Source organism: Delphinus delphis, chromosome 1 (genome assembly GCF_949987515.2).
Source record: "Delphinus delphis chromosome 1, mDelDel1.2, whole genome shotgun sequence".
Taxonomy (NCBI): domain Eukaryota; kingdom Metazoa; phylum Chordata; class Mammalia; order Artiodactyla; family Delphinidae; genus Delphinus; species Delphinus delphis.
The window spans coordinates 158,939,339-158,962,289 of record NC_082683.1 but is presented as its reverse complement, the minus strand read 5'-3'; the positions used below and the strand labels follow the sequence as shown (position 1 = coordinate 158,962,289).

At 43.8% G+C, this 22,951-nt stretch overlaps 1 protein-coding gene across 1 annotated transcript in view; it reads right to left on the bottom strand.

The window, feature by feature from the left end:
* KIF26B (kinesin family member 26B) overlaps positions 1–22,951 on the bottom strand; it is a 494,760-nt gene that overhangs the window by 147,051 nt on the left and 324,758 nt on the right. The window contains exon 5 of the mRNA XM_059997085.1: positions 5,896–6,079. Coding sequence (XP_059853068.1) covers positions 5,896–6,079 — 184 coding nt within the window. The remainder of the gene's footprint in view (positions 1–5,895; positions 6,080–22,951) is intronic.

Genomic DNA, 22,951 nt, shown 5'->3' with positions numbered 1-22,951 from the left:
AATGGTAGAAATGATAATGAGGAATTTGACAATTTGCATACTATTTAAATAACCCGGACCTTGGTGGGCTGGAAGGCATGACATTTTCTCCTTGGTATAACCTGGCATCATTTCCTGAACAAGAGAGCTACATCGGCCATTTCTACTTGTTGAAAAAATGAATAAGAGCTACATTTGTACCTTAAAAAAATCTTATTTTAATCTAATTTTTCTATCTTATTGTTTTCCTCTTGTAATGAGAACATAAATTGAACAGTTATCTTGGCTTCTTCTTCCTTACAGTGTCACAAGGGTTTAGTAATCGAATGACTTCTGCTCTAAAAACGTTAAGAAATCTGTAAAGGGAAAGAATCTCTACTGAAAAGCACACGTGGTTCATTTATTTTTTTACCATGTTATTAGTTTACTACCAAATAAGTGGAAGTCTAGCATTAAACTAAACCTAGATAATATAGGACCTGGTAAATGAGCGAAGTAGTGAGAGTGAGTGCGAGTGTGTGTGTGTGTGTGTGTGTGTGTGTGTGTGTACATGTGTGTTGCGGGGAGAGATGTTATTTAGAGAGTATATGTTTTATGCTTTAACAGAGGTCAAAATATGTTGCTACCAGGTTTGAAAAGTAGTGCTAAATAAGAGGCAGATGACTTAAAATCGAGGACTGTGAAGAAAAAAGAATAATGGCTCCAGCCTTTATTGCATAAGAAAGATAATTTAGCCAAACAAGCAAGTCTATCTCTAAATCGCAACTCCAAGGACTCCGCGGAATTGTCTGCCTTGGGGCTGCACCGTCTACAGAGGAGAAATCTCAGTGAGGCACTTTGGAAATGCACAGATGGATGGGCACGAGTGGCGATGGGGATCCAGTGTGACGGATACCACACAACCCTTCTTCTACCCAGACTAGGGATAAGCAGGGGTCCCCAGGAGAAGGAAAGAGCATTTGTAGCTCAGGAGTGAAGGCTGAGGCTGAACGCCAGGCAGGCATTTTCACAGGGGCCTAGAGTTCATGGAGATCAGGATATACACCCCCCGTTCCTTTGCAGGCATGTGGCCCAGAGCAGCCAACCAGCTTCTGTGTACTGTCCCCAGCAGTGGCACCTCCTGCAGTACCTGGCACACAGTATGTCTACAGATATTCACCGAGTGAATCGAGTAGGACAAGCCCTCCTCAACCTGTCTCCAGCTCAATTTTCCATAATTATCCATGTTCGTTTCATCCAATTTTTATGATCTTTTCAAATTCTATAGAGTCTCTTCTCTTGTTGCTAGTACCCACCTATATGAGTTTTCTTATATTCCCAAAACATATCTGGGGGAACAAAGGCTGAGTGGTGATGATTCCATCTTTTTGAGGCATTCCTGGAGATTATGAAGGAAAAGAAGGCTTCTTTTCCCTTCATGCTTCATGTATTTCCCTTCAGGAATACTGCCAGGAAGAGTAGAATTAACAAGGTGAACTGTCATCATCATGAATGTGACTGTGGCCATTACCATCCTCACCTTTAAAAGCATTTATGCACCCGTGGTGGGGCTGCAGAGCTAAATACTGAGTGAGTTAAACAGATAAGACGCTTTGCTCTAGAAGCTTGTAATCCAATACTAAGAGGTCTGACACACCAACAAATGAACCTTAAACATGGATGTTAATTAATTGTGCAAACAAATTTCATGAAGAGCTTTTACTGGCTTAGGAGAAGGAACCATTTTCAAACAGATTAGAAATATCATTTACATAAAGCCAAACTCATGAAATATAAACAGGGACTAAGCTGCTTTGATCCACTAATCATCTTTATCTATTCATTAAAAATGTCTCTACAAGACCACTTAGTACTATAGCTTCTTTATATAACTCAAAAGTTAGGCAGAATGATTTGAAGGCTGTGATTCCAACTTTTCCTTAAGTCAAATAGTCCTTCATATTGATCCAAGTCAGTGAGATGTCTAAGGCTGACTGTTATAATGACTAGATTATAAGTGCTGTCGGGGCAGGCATTCTGCCTGTGTGTCCATCAGGGCAAGCCTAGAGCCCAGCACAGGGCCTGACACATAGAAGATGCTCAATAAATACTTGCCGTGTGCCAAGTACTGCTCTAGGGGCTAGGGATTCTGAGGTGTTTCCTGTGTTGTGAGCGTGTTGTGATTCAGCTCCAAGTGCACTGAAGTTACCCCAAGTTCTTCCATCCCTGTGGCCTCCAGAAAAGCTTTTGCCTCAAGATGCACTTGGTGGCCAGCAATGACTCTGGGTGGAGAAAGGGGTGCGGGGAGGGAGGAAGTTGTTGCTGGAAATCACCGGCAGTGGGACAAGGGGAGGGGTCAGTGTAGCACCTCTGACTTGCTGTGTGTCTACCATGGCCCGTCACTGCCCTTTCTCTCCCATCCATGACTCTGAAAAGGGACACATGTCCTTCTCCACTGGATGGAGGTGACCGCTTCCCAATTTATTTTGCTACCATTATGGTCCCGTTACATTCTTGTCTCCACTCAGATTTTTAAAGGTCACGTATATCTAGAGGCCACCCAGTGAGACGGAAAAGAATAAAATGTCTTACAGGTCCTGACCTCTGGGCTTGACTCAGAAGGCACTGGAAAATCGGGGCCTCTGTTGTCTCACCTACAAATGAGAGGAGAGCTCTAAACAAACCCACAAAAGCTTGTCTTCAGGTCTCCCGAGGAAGTCCTTGGTGGTTAAGGATAAGAGGTGGGGCGAAGTGGCGTCAGCTGCGCTGGGTTTGTTCCCCATCCCACCTCAAGGGCCCCCCCCACCCCGCCCAGGTTAAGTCATTAAGTTGCTTTTGGCAGTTCAATCAAGCTTTTCTACTTCCGATGTAATGATCTCTATATAGCGCCAGTTCTTTTATGTTCTATATGAAACTGCACTGTATTTCTTTGAAACGTTAACATGTAAATTATGCAACAGAAATAAACCTACGGGGATTTTTCCATATGGATAAGAGGAATGCAGTGCCTCGTTGTAGTGGACTCTCGGGGTGGGAAAAGCATGAGTCTGGGAAATGGGCCTCCACCAAGTTTAGACGGTTGGCGCCTCCGTGGCAGAGTCAAGGCCAGGCCGTCTGGCTTTCTGTGAAGCACACGTCTCACCAGGAGGAAGCATGATGGGAGGTGTGCTCGCGGACCTCTGGCTTCAATCACACGTCCTCAAGTCAAAGTATATAATTACACTGCCCTCCAGAGAGCACACCCCCTCCCACTGTCACTTTCTCGCCACCAATGCCCCAACCCCCATGCTCAGCAGGACAGCTGCCGTGAGGCCACTCGTCAGACAGAAGTCACACCTTCTGCCACCTTCTGTGACACCCAGTCTGGTGACCCCACTTCCATGGACAAACTCCAGGCTTCCCGCATTCCTGGCTGGTTAATGTCACCCTTTCTCTCCCACTGAAAGAAGCACATCGGACTGCAAATGAGAGAAACGGATAGTACTTTACGTTAAAAAAGTAAGTGTGTGGGCTTCGCTGGTGGCGCAGTGGTTGAGAGTCTGCCTGCTAATGCAGGGGACGCGGGCTCGAACCCTGGTCTGGAAGGATCCCACATGCCGCGGAGCAGCTACGCCCGGGAGTCACAACTACTGAGCCTGGGCGTCTGGAGCCTGTGCTCCGCAACAAGAGAGGCCGCGACAGTGAGAGGCCCGCGCACCGCGATGAAGAGTGGCCCCCGCTCGCCGCAACTAGAGAAAGCCCTCGCACAGAAACGAAGACCCAACACAGCAAAAATAAATTAATTAATAATAAAAAAAAATAAGTGTGTGATTTGCAAGCTTTAGTGTGTGAATGATTATAATATTAATTGTAGTTATACCTGGTCTTATGCTGCTTATCTTACTTATAATTATACTTCTAACTGGTCCCTACATAGAGTACATCATGAAACCAAGATTAGACCAGTGCCTTCCAGATTATTTTCATGCAAGTCCCAGGTCACCCTGGCTGGAAACAGTCTTTCTGCTGGTTCAGTGCCTGACTGGTGCCCTGATCCCTTTGTCTCAGAATTCCAGTGAGAGGGGAAGGGATGGGGGAAGGAAGGGACAGAAGACCCTAGGCTTGGGGACCAGGCCCACCTGAAGATGTATCTGCATCAACCCTTTTAGGAACCAGAGACTGGGCCACTGTTATAGATGCAGGAAGATAGTTTCTTACGTGGTTCATTTCGAGGTGTCCCGGACAGGGCCGTAGTGGGGTGTATGAGTACCACAGGTTGGCTAATAGTCTGGTACCTCTTTAGAGCGACAGCATTTAAATATTGGTTCACATGTACTCAGAAGAGAAGTAGGGTGTCACTCAGAGCAGGAGAGGAGACGGAGACTGCAGTGGAGACATTCGATGTCACTGTGTCCAGGGCGGTTCAACTCCGGTACCAAAGTTCCAAAACTCCTCTTAGCAAAACCAAAGTCCACGCACACTTAAAAATAGCTCAAAAGGTAAATTTTCTGTTATGTGTACCTTACCACAATTCAATTGTTTTCTACAGTTTTGAAAGCCCTGCAGTTACTTGTACCCACCCTCCTTAGAAGGCAGCCTCTCAGCCATCCACTATGACCGCAGTGTGTGTGCCCCCGCGGGGATGCCACTCCCACCTGCATGATTCCTGCTCGTGTGGTTTCCTCCATCTCCCTCCCTGGCCAGTGATGCTAGAGCAGCCCTCGCAGGCTGCCTGGTCCCCTACTTTACCTCTGGGCCTGGGAAAGCCCCGCCCAATGCCATGGAACATTCCAGGACTGGATGCTTTCCGTTAGAATAAACATTGCTCTATTCAACATAATCTTAAAATGTAGACTCTGTTGGAAGGAGTAACTTAGCAAGTTAGGACTTTCCCAGTGGGTGATGAAATAGGGGGTGGGAGGGTATGGGAGGAGGCAGGAGAAATCATCGAGAAAAGGGAGAAGAGCACCAAGGAAGAAGGGCAGAGGGTGTGGGGTAAACTCCAGAAGGACCACTGGTGAGGCTGAGGCCACTGAAGACCGTGAACCCGGGAAGAATCATGTTGAGGGTCAAGGTGAAAGGGAATCAGTGACCTGAATAAGTAAAATCGTCCACACAGTTGAGCAGCCATGCCCTTCAGCAAGACTTGCAACCTCCCGAAATGAGTCCTGTTAAGCGGGTGGCGGGAAACTGGCAAGGTGGTGTGTACCATCCTCCTTCTGAGGAAAGTAAAGAAAGAAAACAGCCACCGCTTTCTTCGACTAAATGTTTTTATAAGTCACAGCTTATTTACCCATTGAAGAGTAAACCATAAGTTACTTCACCCAGACGTTTATCTCAGAAGAGACAGTTAAGAGATGACATCTAAAAACGAAGTTACCCCAAACATAGCTGAGCCAGGTCTCGTGATGGTGTTTCTACATCTCATCATAATGTTCCCCATCTCTTTCTAAGCAGTTCTAACAATTCAAAATTGCATTTCTTGGCTAGAATGGCACACAGAAAATGCTCCCCAGAAATCCCACCAGTGGTCTGGTTCAAAAGTAGAACTTGGGATTTCTCTGAAGGGGAGGAACAATGAAACTCTGCCAGGGAAGTGACGAAGCATCTTCATGTCTTATTCCTATACCGTGTCTCTTGGTCTCTCCTGCCTCTGCCTCTGTCTTTTGTGTTATGGGGTCTTTTCTTTAATTGGGTACAGTTCTGTCAAACAATACAAGGCTGTTTTCTTTCTGCCAAAATCAAACCACATCTCCAATAATTGGAATGTCTTAATTTACTACTAGTATATGTAACCAAAGAAAATTTTACAGTACTTCCAAACGACTTTCATTTCTTCTCCTTCTCTCCCTGACACCTTCTTGTTTTAGCAAACAAGCCGAGCCCTCATTCTCGTCCTTGCCTTTGATGCAGAGCCCCACACACAGAGCCAGCGTGGCACATGGCACAGGTGCCTACCTTGCCCAGGCCTGGGGTGTCCTTCACCTTGTTGACGGCCCTCAGCAGGCAGGGCGGGGCCGGGGGTGGGGAAGTCTGCAGAATCCCGCTGAAGCTGGTTGCAAAGAGAGGTGGCTCGGTGACAGAAGAAGTGGAAGGCCGATGTTTCTTCTTTTTAGAAGATAGATTTAACTTCTGGGCAGCTCTGGAGGGAAAAATTCAGAAAAAGACAATAAAGGAAAAAGTATATTCACAATTCACAAAAAGTATATATTCACAATCAGATATGCTAGGGTCACTTTCTGTTCCTTCTCTTAAAGAAGCCCCTAATTCTGATTGCAGCTAAACGGTTCTCTCTTCTTCCTCCGAGTGCCTGGTGGTAGCCCCTGACTGCAACCGAGTGAACCCAGGGAGCTGCCCAATCACTTACACGGCAGAGCGACACCACAGCATTGCACGGTCCTGCAGCTGCGATCTACAAAGAATTGTTGGTTTTCCACAAACACTCAGCTTAAGCATGAATAAAGCTGGCCATCTTTGGGGATACACAGCACCTATTAGGTTAATCATTCCATAACTTCTGGTATAAACTCAAATGTGAGAGACCTTATGAGTTTTTTAGGAACTCTAACACCTTGTAAAATCCAAACCAGTCTGAGGAAGAAGCACGTGGTGACCACTCAAGGCATACTGTGGACGTGACTGTGGAAGAAAAACACACACCCCAGCACAACGGGAAATATAAACCAAACGGTTTTAGAAACATAACACCCAAACAGAATAAACTCCAGCCAAGGTGTAGGGTTCTGAGACTAGGCGTGGCTCAGGTGGAAAACAGGCTTTTATGTAGGGTGGTCTTTCACCACAAAATGCAGTTCATGGGCAAGTGCAAGGGGTGATACAGTCAGAATCCACAAAGGGAGCAGAGGACGCAAACAGAAAGGTGAGAGGGAAGGTGACGCATCGTTAATAACATTGATTGTTCACATCACATCTTCCATCGTTCAAGTGTTCTGCGACACCTAAAACATGACCATCTTATCATAGAGAAGGGAAAATCAGGCAAGGGCATTTCACAGACTGTAACATACTCACTTCTGGGTTCATTCTTGGTGTTTTTCACACTATACTCATGTTCTAAGAATTCCAATTTCCTTACCAAAGGTTATTAAACATTTTAGCTGCTGCTTAAAACAAATGGGCTACCGTGACTTTATTCTACACATCAAAACCTTACAATCCATCCTGCGTTCTTACCAATTGCATAACAGGTCATAAGCAAAGCAGGCCAAAAAGATTAAATCAGCATCGTTTGCACCCCTTTCCCCCCAACTTCCATCTTAATATCTGAATCTTAAGCTCTGGACTGGTTAGTTTTAATTTTGTGTCAGTAATTGCCGTGCTTTTGACAAATCCCCTGAGCTACAAAATGGCCACTGAACAAATACAGCAAAGAGAATTACCACTTCAAAGCTTGATTTTCCTTAGCTGTAAAACTGAACATCTATTTCACAAGAGTGAAATACAGAGGAATGGGATGCATGAGGAGTGACAGATTGTGATGGAATGATACCCGCACAGTCCCAACGCCATGTGCCAAACTTAGGGACCTCTATGGTGGCTCTACTGTAGGGTGATGAAAAATGAAGACACTAAAAGGAGATTTCCACCATGCTTTCTTTTCCCAAACAGCAAAAAGAAAAACCTAGGAGTAATTTTTTCTCGTGCTTTCTTTGTCACGCTTCCTGATGCTGTCCCTCTAAAATGAAAGGTGAAGTGGAATTGTTCAGCGGCTGGTCTGGCGCATCTCTTGGCAGTTTTCCTTATTCTGTGAGATTCTCTCCCTGAACAAACAGTGACTCCTCCAAAGGTGGGTGTGGGCATCGCATGCTTCTGACACTCACGCCTCTGCTCAGCAGCCCCTTACTGCTTTCAAGTCAGGACGCCTATAGGCAAAGGAGAGTTAGAAAGAAGGCGGAAGATGATGATCTGCTAGGAACCGAAAGGTGGCGTTTAATCCATTCACGTTAGGATTCTTTTGGATGGTGGCAAAAGGACCAAGGAGCTGCTGTGGGTTCCCGGTCCAAATGTGGAGACAGAGAGGAGGAGTGACACTCAAAGGCAGCTCAGAAGAGGTAGTAGCCTGCTGGCTTCTTTTTTCCTTTTTCTTATCTCTACTACCCATGCCCACTTACTCTCCCCACATAGACCCTGCAGAGGAGGAAGTGAGGGTCCTTGAAATGAAAGTATATGAAGGACATTCCCAAGAACAGCAATCCAGTGCTCTATTCCCCCCTCTCTCTCCCTCTCTCTTTCCTATAACATCACAATTTCACTGTATTACTGCATCATTCCCAAAGGCATATAAACATGCTATTATTTCTCCCACCTCGGAAAAGAAAACACAAGCCCTTCTCTTCATTCTTCTTACCCAGCCAGCTACTGCTCTGTTTCCTGCTCATTTTTGCAGCAAAACTCATGGAAAGTGTTGTCTATACTTGCTTTCTCTAGTTCATCTCCTCCCTTTGCCTATAAGCTCATTGCAGTCAGGCATGTGGTCCATAGCTCCTCTGAAACAGCTCTTGTCAAGGCTGTGAATGACCTCCACGATTGCTAAATGTCATGGTTCTGAGCCCCACCTTACCTGCCCAATCAGAGCGCTGACGAGATCCTTCTACTATTTTATACTTTCTTCTTTAGGTGCCAGGACATCTATGGTGACAGATGTTAACTAGACTTATTGTGGTGAGCACTTTGCAATTTATACAAATATACAAATCTCGATGTACACCTGATGCTAATATAATGTTGTATGTCAATTATACCTCAGTAAAACAAAACAACAACAAAAACACACTAAAACGATTCTACTCAGATATCCAATAGGTATCGTAAACTTGCATCTCTAAAGCTAAATTCCTGATCTTTTCCTAAAAAGCTGTATGCCTTTAGCTTTCCCTATTTCAGAAAATGGCAATTCCATCCTTACAATGGCCCAGACATCTTTGCCTCCTCTTTTTCTCACACCAAACATCCAATCCATCAGGAAATCTGTTGGCCGTAATTTCGAAATAGACCTATGATCTAACCCTTCTCACCACCTTTACTGTTATTGTCTTAGTCTGAGCCACTAACCTCTCTTGCCTGGATTACTGCAGTAGTCTCCTAACTTGTCTCTCTTCTTCTGTTACCTTCCCTGCCACCTCCCACTGCACTGGCCCAATCTATTTTCCACACAGTTGCCAGACTGATTCTTTTAAAACATAACCAGACAAGACCCTCCATTTTGCTTCTCATCTCATAGTAAAAGCCAAAGTAACTACAATGGCCTATAAGGCCTTCCGTATATCTTCCCTCATATCTCCCAGACCACCTTTCCTACTACTCTTTTCTTCAGTTACTCTGCTCCAGCCATAACAGCCTCCAAATACTCCTGGTACGCTCCCACCTCAGGGCCTTTGCACAGGCTCTTGCTTCAGCCTGGAATGCTCTGCCCTAGATAGAGATAGGCATACGGCTCCCTCCCTTACCTCCTTTAAATCTTCATTCAGATGAACCCTTATCAATGAACCTACCCTGCACACCATAGCAGACTGTAAGATGGCTGCAACAACATGTATCCCCTCCCACATGCTCTTCTATGACATGAAATTGACACTTCTCCATTGAGAGGTGGAATCTATTTTCCTTCCCTTTGAACCCAAGCAGAACTCTGAAATTGCCTTGACCAACAGAATATGGTGGGAATGATGTTGTATGGTCTCCAGGGTTAGGTCATAAAAAGCAATATGGCTTCTACCTGTCTCTCTCACCCCTGGCACTCAGCTTCCACATCACGAGAAGGCCCAGGCCATGTGGAAAAGGCCATGTAGAGAAGAACTGAGGACTCCAGTGAACAACCAGTGTCAACTACCAGACATGTGAGTAAATGAGCCTTTAGATGATTCCAGGTGCCACCCTTCAAGTCTTCTGGCTGAGGCCCAAGGCATCGTGGAGCAGAGGTAAGACATCCCCATTCTGTCTTGTCAGAACTTCTGAACTCCAGAAACCATGAGAGGTAATACACCATCATTGCTGCTTTAAAGCCACTAGCCTCTGTTGGCTTCAATGCAGAAAAATAGGAATACAGTAAATTATTTGGAGAATACATAAAAAATTACTCTCTTCTGAAAACAGGTATATAAGATACATACATTAGAAGAACTCTAGAATTTAGAAATCAGTAGAAATCACATTTTAGAGCCATATAGTGTATAAGAACATTTTATTTTAATTTTGACATCATCATCACCAACTGTTTGATCTCTATTTTATATGTTGCGATTTCTTGGAAGTCAGCATCTTCTGATCTTTTCATATAGTACTTCAATGACACGCAGACAGGAGAAGGTTGAAGTACAGAAATCATTCATGTATAATTGTATTATTCAGTGACATAAAGAAGAAGCAATCGTGAAAGAATTGAAAAGGAAAAGACATTTGGGCTAGAAGTGTATTTTGTGTTATTAATGCCTTACACAAGTTTTCTTCATAAGGAAAGGGACAGATGAGTGGGTTGTCTTATAAGATTTTAAACAACAAAAAATTAACCTAAAAAACTATTATAAGTAATATTCACTTGTCTCATTCCTACCATGGACAGTATCACATATTTTCGAGAGCTATTCATGCCTGCACACATCTTTAAATATCCATGGGCTTCATCTAATTCTCTGAACCTTATTTCAAGAAAAAAAGGTGGCCTCCCTAGCAGGATGAAATTAATATTCACTAAGCTCCTATAAAGGAAGTGATGCCATGCTAAAGCAGTATCAGACTTGTGAGGATAGGAGCAATGATGTGAACCTGGAAAGAATTTAAACCTAGTGAGCTCAGATTTTTGCTCTGGGCTCTACCCTTTCTCTCCATTGCCTTACTCATCTCATATAGGAGACAATTATCCTAACACATCTATGTGATGCCATCTGAATTCAGGAATCAGTTTAGAATTGAGATGACCTTCACATGGGACAGTTACTGGTGCTCATTGGCCAGATCTACCTGGATTTAAAAGAAAGAGGCAGGGCTTCCCTGGTGGCGCAGTGGTTGAGAGTCCGCCTGCCGATGCATGGGACACGGGTTCGTGCCCTGGTCCGGGAAGATCCCACATGCCGCGGAGCGGCTGGGCCCGTGAGCCATGGCCGCTGAGCCTGCGCGTCCGGAGCCTGTGCTCCACAACGGGAGAGGCCGCAACAGTGAGAGGCCCACGTACCGCAAAAAAAAAAAAAAAAAAAGACAAATAATTATCTAGTAAATTTAATTGGTTAGGTGGGAGAGAGTCTTAGGTCTCCGTTATACAGATCAGAGGGGAAACTTTTGGGGCTTTTCTGACTTTTCTTTTTTTTTTTTGCATTTGTGTGATAGACTATTTGACCTTGCATTTTCAGAAATACGGAGTGTTTCAATGGAAAGCGCTTCATTCTAAGTGCATCCCATGAGACTTAAGTTGGGGATCTACCACCCTTAGTGTATAGGGATTACTAATACATTGACCTAACAACATTTTAAGAATTATTAGCTTCATGAATAATAGAACTTTCGGGGCTTCCCTGGTGGCGCAGTGGTTGAGAGTCTGCCTGCCAATGCAGGAGACACGGGTTCGAGCCCTGGTCTGGGAAGATCCCACATGCCGCGGAGCAACTAGGCCCGTGAGCCACAACTACTGAGCCTGCGCGTCTGGAGCCCGTGCTCCGCAACAAGCGAGGCCGCGACAGTGAGAGGCCCGCGCACCGCAATGAAGAGTGGCCCCCGCTCGCCGCAACTAGAGAAAGCCCTCGCACAGAAACGAAGACCCAACACAGCCAAAAATAAATTAATTAGCCAAAAATAAATTAATTAATTAATTTAAAAAAATGAGTATATGTATCTCTAGGGTTAAGAAGATGTAAAAAAAAAAAAAATAAGAACTTTCCTTAGGGAATACCAAGCAGGAATGAATATCAGGCAGTATAGTCGTTTTTTAAGAATTCTCTATCCTTTAAAAAATTCTATGTCCCATGTGTTGCTGACCACATCCTGAAAGCATTTCATCCTGTCTGAGGGGGGTGTTCGACTGTGAGATGCTTGGATAGGTGGGTAAAAGGTTTATAAAAATTAAGAGGTCATGCAAGCTCTACTAAATGGGACCCGGGCGATTGATTGGTGAGATATTAACTGAAAAACTGCTCAAGAGGAGGGCAGGGTAAGGCCCTCAGAACCGCCACATCTGCTGCCCACAGAGGGTCCTGACCCAGGAGGGGGATGAGAGTGGTAAAATTGCCACCGTCAGCAGGTAAAAGACAATCCAGGCTGCAATTTAACGTGACAGTGGCCGGGCGCCAATGGCTTCTGTGCCATGATAAAATATTTCAATGCTCTGAGGATTGAGACTGTCTGATAATAAGCAATGACGTGACAGATCACAGCAGCTCCCAGGAAATCCATGGGGTCAGTGACACAGGGGTAGAAGAAAATAGAACGGATTATAAATAGCGAGGATATATGACAAGAGCCAGTGGTCTGAGGCAAAGCGTCTGGAAACAATTAAGATATCCATCTATATGGGAAAAAATGCCAGTTATGCTTCACTTTGAAATAACACCTATTTAAAAGTATTCTGGCACTGCCATGAAGCATGTTAGTCATTTTGGAAACTCTCCAAACAGGGAATAAAGAGCGTCCTCCTTCACCTTTCCATTTTCTAATTGGCTGTCACTGAGGTCATTTCTGTGTCTCCAGAGATGGAAAAGCATATGGGTCTTGGGGTTTTTCTGATTTTTACGTAAATGATCCATTTCATTAGTGTAGGAAGGTAATTCATGACATGACTTCAAATAAAATGTTTACTGCTAGGAGACAAAACATGGCTGACCGTTAACCTCAAACAATATTGTGTTAAAACACTACCGCCAGACACTATTATACTTTGAAAACGGATGGATTTTTGCAACTTACTGCACAGCATTAACCCATAGTGATAATCTCTATGAATTTTCCCTTATTCTTCTCTTAAAAATTTACCCATTCATCAAAGCTTCTACAAGTTGCCCTCATCAGCTACTTCAGGCCTCAGCAATTGGTCTTGAGAGGCTATGTCTTATGTTGTAACACTTAATGAGATGCTGCTTTGCAGTGTGGTCTTTCCTTCTGGGTGCCATTAGTGTTGCCTCCATCACTGAATTATCAACTCACTGAAGGTCCATACGTGTTTCCCTTCTTCTGCAGCTTATTTCCTGCCCCATAGCTTTGTACCTTTTTGCAAAGTGTGCACCCACTCAAGGCTTCTTAATCGATCTCGCCTTTGGAGTTACACCAACATATGCAAAGTCCCAAGACTATGTATCTGGAGTTCTAGAAATGCTTAGACCTTGGAATGTTTTACTCTTTCTAAAGCATTTTGCACACATTGTCACATCCATCACACTCAGCCCTATGAGGCAAGCAGAGAAGGTGTTTGTACCATAAATTACAGATTTAAAAAGCAATGAAGGCACAGAAGTTACCTGATTTTTATCCACAGTCACAGGACTAGTGATCTTCATACCTGGGATCTAGGATTTGAGTTTTCTGCTTTAGACTCAGGGTCGGTCTACCACTTCATGCTGTTATGCAATTTGATACATAAGAGCAGTTATTTTATTTTGTTTGGGCAACATAAAACCAAATGATAATCACTTGCCTAAAAATGAAGACAGAAAAAGCAGTTACATATTTTTGTATGTAACTCAAATCAAATCATATATAAGCATTTACCAATTACTGATCCAGTTGCTTAGCAACATACCTTCACATCACAGGAGGAAAATGTCTCAGCTGAGTGAGTCAGGTCATGCCCAGAATTAGGATGTGAAAGGCAAATTATATGAAAATGCTTTCTCTGTTCCTATAGTCCCAACCCGGAGGGAGTCCTTGCATGACAGTTACAATACAACAGCTACCACCACCAGGCACCATTCTAGGTACCATCCTCCACCGCCTCATGCTTCTCCCTCTACAGACACAAAAAGAATGCTGGAAGCTGCTGAGAATGCAACACAATGTTCTGGAAACTCAATCAATCAATCAATACTTATTGAACGACAACTATACGCAAAAGAACTATGCAATCCGTAGGCTATGCACGTCACTCAAGCCATCTCTGAGTCACACTGCAGCTGCTCTGTGTTCAAGAATCTACTCCTAAATTGTGGCAATGAGAAGAATCCACACCACCCAACATTACTGAGAACTTTCTACTGGCTCTCCAGCAGCCGAGAAAGAGAAGCTTGGAGAAGCTGGAAGCTTTCCCTGCACTGCTCACCATTCACTCGTGCCTAGCGGTACAAAAAAAGTAAAAAGCAAAATTTGAAAACCATACTGTTGGTGAATATAGCTAATCCATTCGTTTCTGGATTTTTCATGGCCCAAGTGAGAAGGCAAAAACAACGGGATGAAAAGGAGCCCATTCATAAGCTAATTTTTTTTTTTTTACAGAAGCTATTCAAAGTAAAATCTTCTCCTTTGCTGAAAGTCAGGTTCCTAGGAAAGTGTTTGCTGAGACAAGCTCCTTATGTGACAAGAGAAACACTTTCATACACACAATAAAGCAGGAGATATTTAATAATAAAAGAATTAGCCATTGGCATGGAAGGCTAAACAAGAGTACAGAGCATGAATCTGTTATTTCCTGGCTGTGGAAATCTGGATTTTAGGAACACTAAATAAACACTGTGTCTGTGGCAGAATCTATGACCTGCCAAGGCCCTTTGTCTCCGTCTCTCTGATGCTCTGGTTTCTCAGGGCTCAGGTAAGTTTCCTCGGTGTCTGCTGGGATTTGGAGCATTTTAAGAAAGACTCTTCCACTTGTCTTGCCAGGGGTTAAGCCCTTTCAGCTCATTATACAGCAGCTGCTCAGTACTCTGTGGTCTCCCAAGCTCTGTTCACCTCGGGCCGCGTGGCAGCGGGATACCAGACATCGCGGCTGATCTTGGCAGCTACGTTTAATATTTCATGTGATGGGGGCTTTGAGGGAGCGCCTTCACTAATGGCCAAGACGCCATCTGCAGGAGGCTAGGTTCCAGGGCCCAAGAGGAGGTTCCCAATGAACTCCTAACGAACTTAATCTCATCCAGAACTTGACAAGTTGGGGCTGCACTCTTTTGGCAGCCTGAGGACACCTGGGCCTTCATTTTCTATTTCCGTGTGTCCGGCAAACCTAGTAAGTCAGACCCGAACACTGCCGAGACAACCAGCTCTGGTCAAGCCCTAGAGGAAAACACGTCAGAAACTGGGAAGTTCTGTCTCTGAGCATCAGTGACCTCAGAAAAATGCAACTTGCTTCAGGCCTCATCAACCTTTCATATTTTAAGAGAGAGCACCCCACTCTTTCAAGGACACTGGAGGATAGAATAAACCAAAATTTATTCTCATTTGATGTGTAATATAAAAGTCTAAAGGAACATACTGCTGATTTGTAAGCTGCCTTTGATGCCATGTGACATACACTTCAGCTCGTGACTCCATAGCTGATAGCTTCTTTATTTCATTACTTGTCTCCACGCAGACATGCAAGGCTACACTTCCTTCCTGCCTGCTGATCTGGCGCGGTAGACTCCAACTCCGACACTCCTAAGGACTTTACCGAGTAGGGAAAAAGCAGAATGGGCGCAGAGGTCTGGAGGTGCGCCTCCAGGGCACTCTGCTTGAAGGGTGTTGACTACAGATGCCCTGGATAAGGTCACATGAGGGTAAAGCACAGGGCAGGCACACTGCCCCATCCCTGTGGGACACAGCCTTGCCTGCTGTCTGACCTGGTGACAGTGGTCAGGCACCTGATTTGAGGACTCAGCTCCAGCTGTGCTCCAATTCTCCCCACTCCTGATACCGCTCTATAGCCTGTGCCAAACCCTGGTCTTGGTCATCCCAGACTCCTAACCTGGCTTCCTGATCACCTACATCTTGGCTTCTGTTTGCCCACTTGAGTTCAGCTTAGACGCCTTCTGCCCCAGCCTGGATGGATCTCCTTGTCTTTCTTCCTTATTTGCACTAAGGTCCTCATGCACCTTTCCCTGTGCCAACTGACTGTCTGGCCATCAGTCCCTTCTGACCAGATGCTCCCTGCTGCAGAGCTTTAGGTCCCTGGCCTGATCTGCCCAACCCGAGCCTGCTTAGTACCAGGGAAACCAGGGCGCTTCTAACCTCCTCCAGAGCCAGAGCTTTGCAAATTGGGCTCAGTGAATAAATTAAAAGAACTGTAGGGCTTCTCTGGTGGCGCAGTGGTTAAGAATCCACCTGCTAATGCAGGGGACATGGGTTCGAGCCCTGGTCCGGGAAGATCCCACATGCCACGGAGCAACTAGGCCTGTGCACCACAACTACTGAGCCTGCGCTCCAGAGCCCGCGAGCCACAACTACTGAAGCCCATGCACCTAGAGCCCGTGCTCTGCAACAAGAGAAGCCACCGCAATGAGAAGCCCACGCACCGCAAAGAAGAGTAGCTCCCGCTCTCCACAACTAGAGAAAGCCCGGGTGCAGCAATGAAGACCCAACACAGCCAAAAATAAATAAATAAAGTTAAAAAGAAAAGAGAACAGTAAACACCTAAGCCACCAGACCCAAGTCAGTGCAATTGTAAGTTTAAAAATCCATCCCCAAAAAGTTGGTTCGGATTTTCTGTAGTTAATTGTTAGTACTGCTGTCTTTCACGGACATTAATAATTGAGAATTGGCTGGTCTTCTTGAATGGAATTGATAAAAACCATGTATCTACAATCTAGGTATTTCAGTTGCTTATAAATAAAGACAGAGAAAAAGACAATCATAGGCTAATTAAAGCCCATTCCTTGTGGAATGCCAGTGTCTGATTTTTCTGCAGAGAAACAACTGTCCATAATATATGTATGGATATCTACTACATTGCAAGAAATAGCCCAGTAAAATTATGATTCCTTCAAGGAATACGCATATTCTAGATAATGTGATTTCAAGAATCTAATGAATCTAATGTTCTTTTCATTCCATCATGTGGCCTTTTAGATGCTAACGCCAGTCGTTTCTAGTTAAATCATTTATACATATGCTAATGTAGTGTTCAAAGGAAGAAACTGCACGATCTACCGTAAACCGAGAGCCCATTTAAAAGCCAAAGGTAACCACTAATTCCCTAGTTTTCCGTAATATTTATCTTCCTTAGCTGTTTGGTAGAAAATTACCTTGAAAAGCATAAGAAACTGAAAAGCAGTTGTGTTGTTCACTTTTAATGTCTTTATTGTCAAAGAAACAGTGCTTTATTCTCATTGTTCCCATGCTTTGATCATGTAAAATTAAAAACTGACATGAAATTACATACTTCAGATATGATTTGCTGCCTGAAGCAGCGAGCTGCTATCAAGGTGTGATGGCTAGAAATGGACCGCGGTTGCAAAGAAAACAAAGCCTTTAATCCATAACTCTTTGCTCAATACCTGTAGCTCTCTCAGAGCAAAGCTAATTAATTGTCAATGCTGGGTGACACACTCTGTGGTTTGGGGGCTTCTTGGTTAATTAAATTTGAATGGAAGCTCTGTTTGCTAATGGAAGTAATTTCTTTTTTCCCCTTTAATATCAATATTTCTTTTTATTTAACAAATTATTTAGTATAGTTGAAATCTGAGGAAATCATTAAGTAAGTTATTTCCAAGAACAATTTGTAAGGGGTCTCTGCATTAAAAAGATATGAACCAGACACAGCAGTGGCTCAGAATGCCTGCCCCCATGCCCTCTATTGCAAGGCCGCGCAGCCCAGATCCAGGGCAATCTTTTAGACTGTCGGTACCTCAGCAGCCCCACTAGAGGGAGAGAGGTAGAAACTCACACCCCCGCCCCTCCTGTTTACTTTACTGGCAGGTCACTTGGGAGGAAGTCTGTGCAGATCCCTGAAAAACATGGCAACAGCACACTGCAATAGAGTGCACTCCTCATAGACACATTCAAAGGCTGGGAAGCAGAGGAAAGGAGGCAGCTTCTGTTTTTAATAAAGTCGAGAGCAGACGGCCTAGGTGAGAGATTGCTCCAGAGCAGAATAACTTGTGAAAGTAGGACGGATCTATAGTAATCACGGCCTATTAAGACTCTAGGGGGTGGCGAAAAGGAAGGAAATTCTGACATGTGCTACAACATGGATGAACCTTAAGGACGTTACGCTTAGGGAAAAAAGTCAGGCACAAAACGACAAATACTGTCTAATTTCTCTTATATATGGTACCTAGAGTAGTCAAAGTCCTAGAGACGGAAAGTAGAATGGTGGTTGCCAGGGACTGAGGGAAGCAGGGAATGGGGAGTTACCGTTTCATGTCTAGAGTTTCAGTTTTGCAAGATAAAGAGTTCTGGAGATGGATGGTGAGGACGCTGCATAACAATGTGAATGGACTTAATACGACTGAACTGCACACTTAAAGATGGTTAAGATGGGCAAGTTTATGTGTACTTTACCACAGTAAAAATTTTGTTTAGATATTAAAAAAAAAACCAAAAAGGACTATAGGGGCTGGTTCATCCCTGGGGTTCAGCACCAAAAAAAAAAAAAAATCAATAAAACTATAGGGGCAATTTTTTTTGTGACTTTGCATCAAAGCTGCTAACAAAGACCTATGCTTTACTTTTTGATGCATGTACTTGCTTATTTGATTATTTCTGCACAAGCAAGGCAGTTATGCTATGAAGTAGCCTGGGACAGGAACAGAAAGTAGGACTGGATGCCCATCTCCACCGCCAGGACGTGGACTCGACCATTAAGAACGGATGCTCTCCACCGCTCCCATTCCACTATTGCACTTATTCTCTCTAACACTGTGCCTGGGATTGTCAGGGTCTGGACATGCACGCGTGTGTGTGTGCGTGTGCATGTGCGTATGTGTATGTGTATGGGGCATGGGTAGGGAGGGAGAAGGCAGGAAGAATACTAAAGAAATTAAATAATAGAGAATAATAAAAAAGATAATGCAGTGGATTCCTCCCAAGTAATTCACATCTCTCTCAGCTAAAGTCTTTACTACATTCTTCATAGTTACTTTTTTGTCTTGTAGCGAAAAAAAGTATTTTTGAAAACAATTATTAAACAATTAACACTTAAACTGGTATAAAAATTATTTTGAAATAAATCGTAGGCAATAGAGAAATGTGTCAAAATACAACAAGGATTTAGTTCAAAGGTCCTGGTTAACTCCGTAAAGAAACCTGAGCCGCGTCAAACTGCACATTTAACCATCGGTTACTTTCGTGGGCCTGTTATTTTCAGGTAGGTGAAATTTAAAATGGGTAACGTTAAATTTTTTATGCTGTGCTTACTCTTAGTTATTAGAATCCTAAGTTAAATGATCACCACTTTTTTTTTTTTGCGGTACGCGGGCCTCTCACCGTTGTGGCCTCTCCCGCTGCAGAGCACAGGCTCCGGACGCGCAGGCTCAGCGGCCATGGCTCACGGGCCCAGCCGCTCCGCGGCATGTGGGATCTTCCCGGACCGGGGCACGAACCCGTGTCCCCAGCATCGGCAGGCGGACTCTCAACCACTGCGCCACCAGGGAAGTCCTGATCACCATTTTTGCAGAATTTGGAGCGTGATTACATCCAGCACCCATGTAGTTTAAAGTACCATCTCAACTTACGAACACATATTACAATGTTCCAGGCTCTTTCATGCCTATGATTTAAACAGGCCTCAAAGAGTCTCTGCGTGGAGAAAAGACGTATGTAAAGGAAGTCGTGTGATTCAATACATGCTCCAACAAACACTGATTTAACATTAAGTACTTTAGTATTTCAGAGTTCCCTCAAGAGGCAGAAGGGAGAAACAGTCCAGAGTACACACTGCGGAGCCAAGTTGGCTGGGTTCAGATCTTCTGTCTGACACTCACAGCTCTGCAACTTTCCTCAAGTTCCTTGACCTTCGTGTGCCACAGCTTCCTCAGCTGTAAAACAGGATGCAAGAGTGGCCACCTCGTGGGGTTGTTGTGAGATTGAAATGAATAGACATATTCTTAGAACATATGTCTTCAAACCATTTCTGGACCATAGTGAACACCCAGTAAATGTCTGCTTGCTACAATTATTATTATAATAAAATATTAATATGAAAGCTATATCTAAATGTTTTTTAGAGATTCTTTCCCATAAGCTTCTTAAAATATAAATCATAAGAAGCAAGGTAAAAGAGATGCCTTGGCTTTAAGCCCTGCTCCATTCTGAGTCAACTCAGAACGCGGCCCACCAGGGCTTTCTGATGTGTTCAAGTCCTGGGCATCTTGAAGGGAAGTTTTGGTTGTGCTGTTGGCTGGGAGGGCCTTATTTATAGCAAAGAAAGGTCAGAAAAGAGGGCGATGTCAGTCGATAAATCGGGGTCTTCTACAACCTTAAATCAGATGTCAGGGAAATCTCCGTCAGTGCAGTTGCTTTGGCCTGAAAACCACCGGCTGAAACTAGATTCTTATATCAACCATGTGACAGAACGGCCGGGGCAGGACAACCAATTTTCACCCTCACCAAGACACATAAGGCAGTGTCCTGGGGGCACTTAGAAAAATCAATACATATGCAAAACCAAAATACTGTGTTAAGGAAACTAACACAGTTGTTTAAACTGGCCCACAATTTAAACTGGGTGTAGACAGTATCATTTTCCTTAATGCACTGGAAATAAGTTGTCTCTGCTGCACAAAGGCTGATAGAACCAGACTTCCATGTCTCTCACACCAGCCAGGCACCTGCCAGTGTGGTCCCCAGTCAAGATGAGGGCTGGACCAAAAGCATGACTTGCCAATACTGCTTTTTACAATTGGCTGTGATTACTGCGTCTTCCTCATAATACTAAAAGTTCCATAAAGTCAGGAGCCATGTCTGTCTTTCCTACAATTGCGTTCCCAACATTGCCTGGTCCATAGTGAGCATTCCATAAACATGTATGTAAGGATGGATGGGTGGGTGGATGGATGGATGGATAGATGGATGGATAAGTGGATGGATGGATGGATGGATGGATGGATGGATGGATGGATGGACAGAGGTGGCCCAAAGTTAATGACACTAAAGAAGAAAGTCTGTCATCCTGTCTTCCTGATAGGGCAGCCCTAGGGTCCTCACACGCTTCCCAGTAGAAAAGTTTGGAAACATTGGTCTAGGTGGAGGTGACTTATATTTAAGGATTTCTCCAGCCCAGAGGTTCTGCAAGGCTATGCACTGGGGCATATTTTTATATATTTACATTTCTAAATATCTTCCAAAACAAGCTTGTCAGGTTACATTAACAGGTTCTTCATCATCTGTGGGAAAGATGATTATTTTTATTTTTAGGGGAACTAAAATAAGGTTCTATCTACTTCTTTTTAAAGACTTTGGCACAGTCTAACCTGAGAATTCCCAGATTCACCAGTATCTTTGCTTCTTTGACTCCATACCCACACCCTCCCTCATCCTGCTGTGTTCCCTAAGGAAAGGCATATGGTCAGAGCTGGTGCTTAATTATCTCCTGCTCCCACGTAAGTTTCATGCAGGGCGTTTGTTTATTTCACTTCTTGCCAATAATGGTGCCTGGTACACAGTAGGTCCTCAATAAACACTGTAGAATGAATGAATGAATAAATAGACTTTTGGGGGTTTGTTTTTACATTTTGCTTGCTTCTTAAATGATGCTAATCCATAAAATAGTTTGTGGTATGGGATTTGGCAAGCTATCATGTTCATAAAACTAATAATTACTGTGTTCATTACTAGTCTGTGTCCAGCATTTGTTGTAGCAAGCCTTTGGGGGAGGGATGTTTCTGAAGTTGCCTGTTGACACAAATATCCTCACTGGGTTCTCATGAGTTAAAGGTTGTAGACTTCTGTTTCATAAGGTTAATTCCAAAGTCATTTGATTAGATGTTTCTTTTTTCCATTTCTGACCTTTAGAAAAGAAACCATTTGCTGCCAGACCAACAGGGGAGGGCTCTCTCTCTTTCCTCCAGAGGGGGCTCCAAGTCCACATTTCCTTGGCTTTTCCCTGGGGTAGCTCTCCTGAGGCCAGATGCCTTTAAATACAGCTCACATTCATCGCTAACTAACTGATGAATCTTTGTTTTTTTTTTTAGAAAAATAGATATTCGTCACAATCATATTTTCAAGGTAATTAAATCAATAATTTTCTTGTACTTGAATAATGTGTTCTTATTAGGCTGTCAACAAATGACAATTCAACAATTCAATTTTAATCCTGCTTTGCATTTCCCCAGGAAAACAAATATGGTGAAGTCAAACACTTAATTTTATCTAACTTTTCCCCCTTATTGAATGTTCAAAACTTCTTAAATAAAACAAATGTAAGTCTGAGTTAATATAGCAAATTCTCTATTTCAGGGCACAGTCATCCATTTTACTTGGAAATAAGTTTCCGTCTTCTGAACTTTAATAGCTCCCTTTCATTTTATTTTAAAAATAACTTCCCATTTGTATTCTTTACATCCATGTCTTACCTCCTTACAAAGCTGTAAGCTCCTGGAGGATATAGCCGGTATCTTATCCAAGTATTTATCCCCCATGTTGCAAGTGTGTTATGAACATTTGTGAATGAAAGAATGAATGCATATGTGGACCCAAGAGCGAGTATGTCAGACTACAGTGGTTCTCACTAACTCTGCTCCCAGATACTTCGCACAGTTTCCTTTTGCAAAACACCATTCTTCAAAGATTTAAAAGCCAACAAAACACATGATCCCTAAGGGCTCTCCCAATGCTAAAGTGCTTCTGTAACCACTCTGATGCTTTGACTTACTGTTAAAAGCATCTAAAACATTGCCCCACCCTTCTTTGGGGTCTTAGAAGGCTCATTAGTATCTTTCCCACTACCATGAATTTGGGGCCTGTACCTTAGTAAAGTAACTGGTTAACAGGCAGGCTGCTTACTACAACTGTAAAAAGACTTTGAATTACCTGAAAGGTAATCCTGTACTTTTTTTTTTTGCGGTACGCAGGCCTCTCACTGTTGTGGCCTCTCCCGTTGCGGAGCACAGGCTCCGGACGCGCAGGCTCAGCAGCCATGGCTCACGGGCCCAGCCACTCCGCGGCATGTGGGATC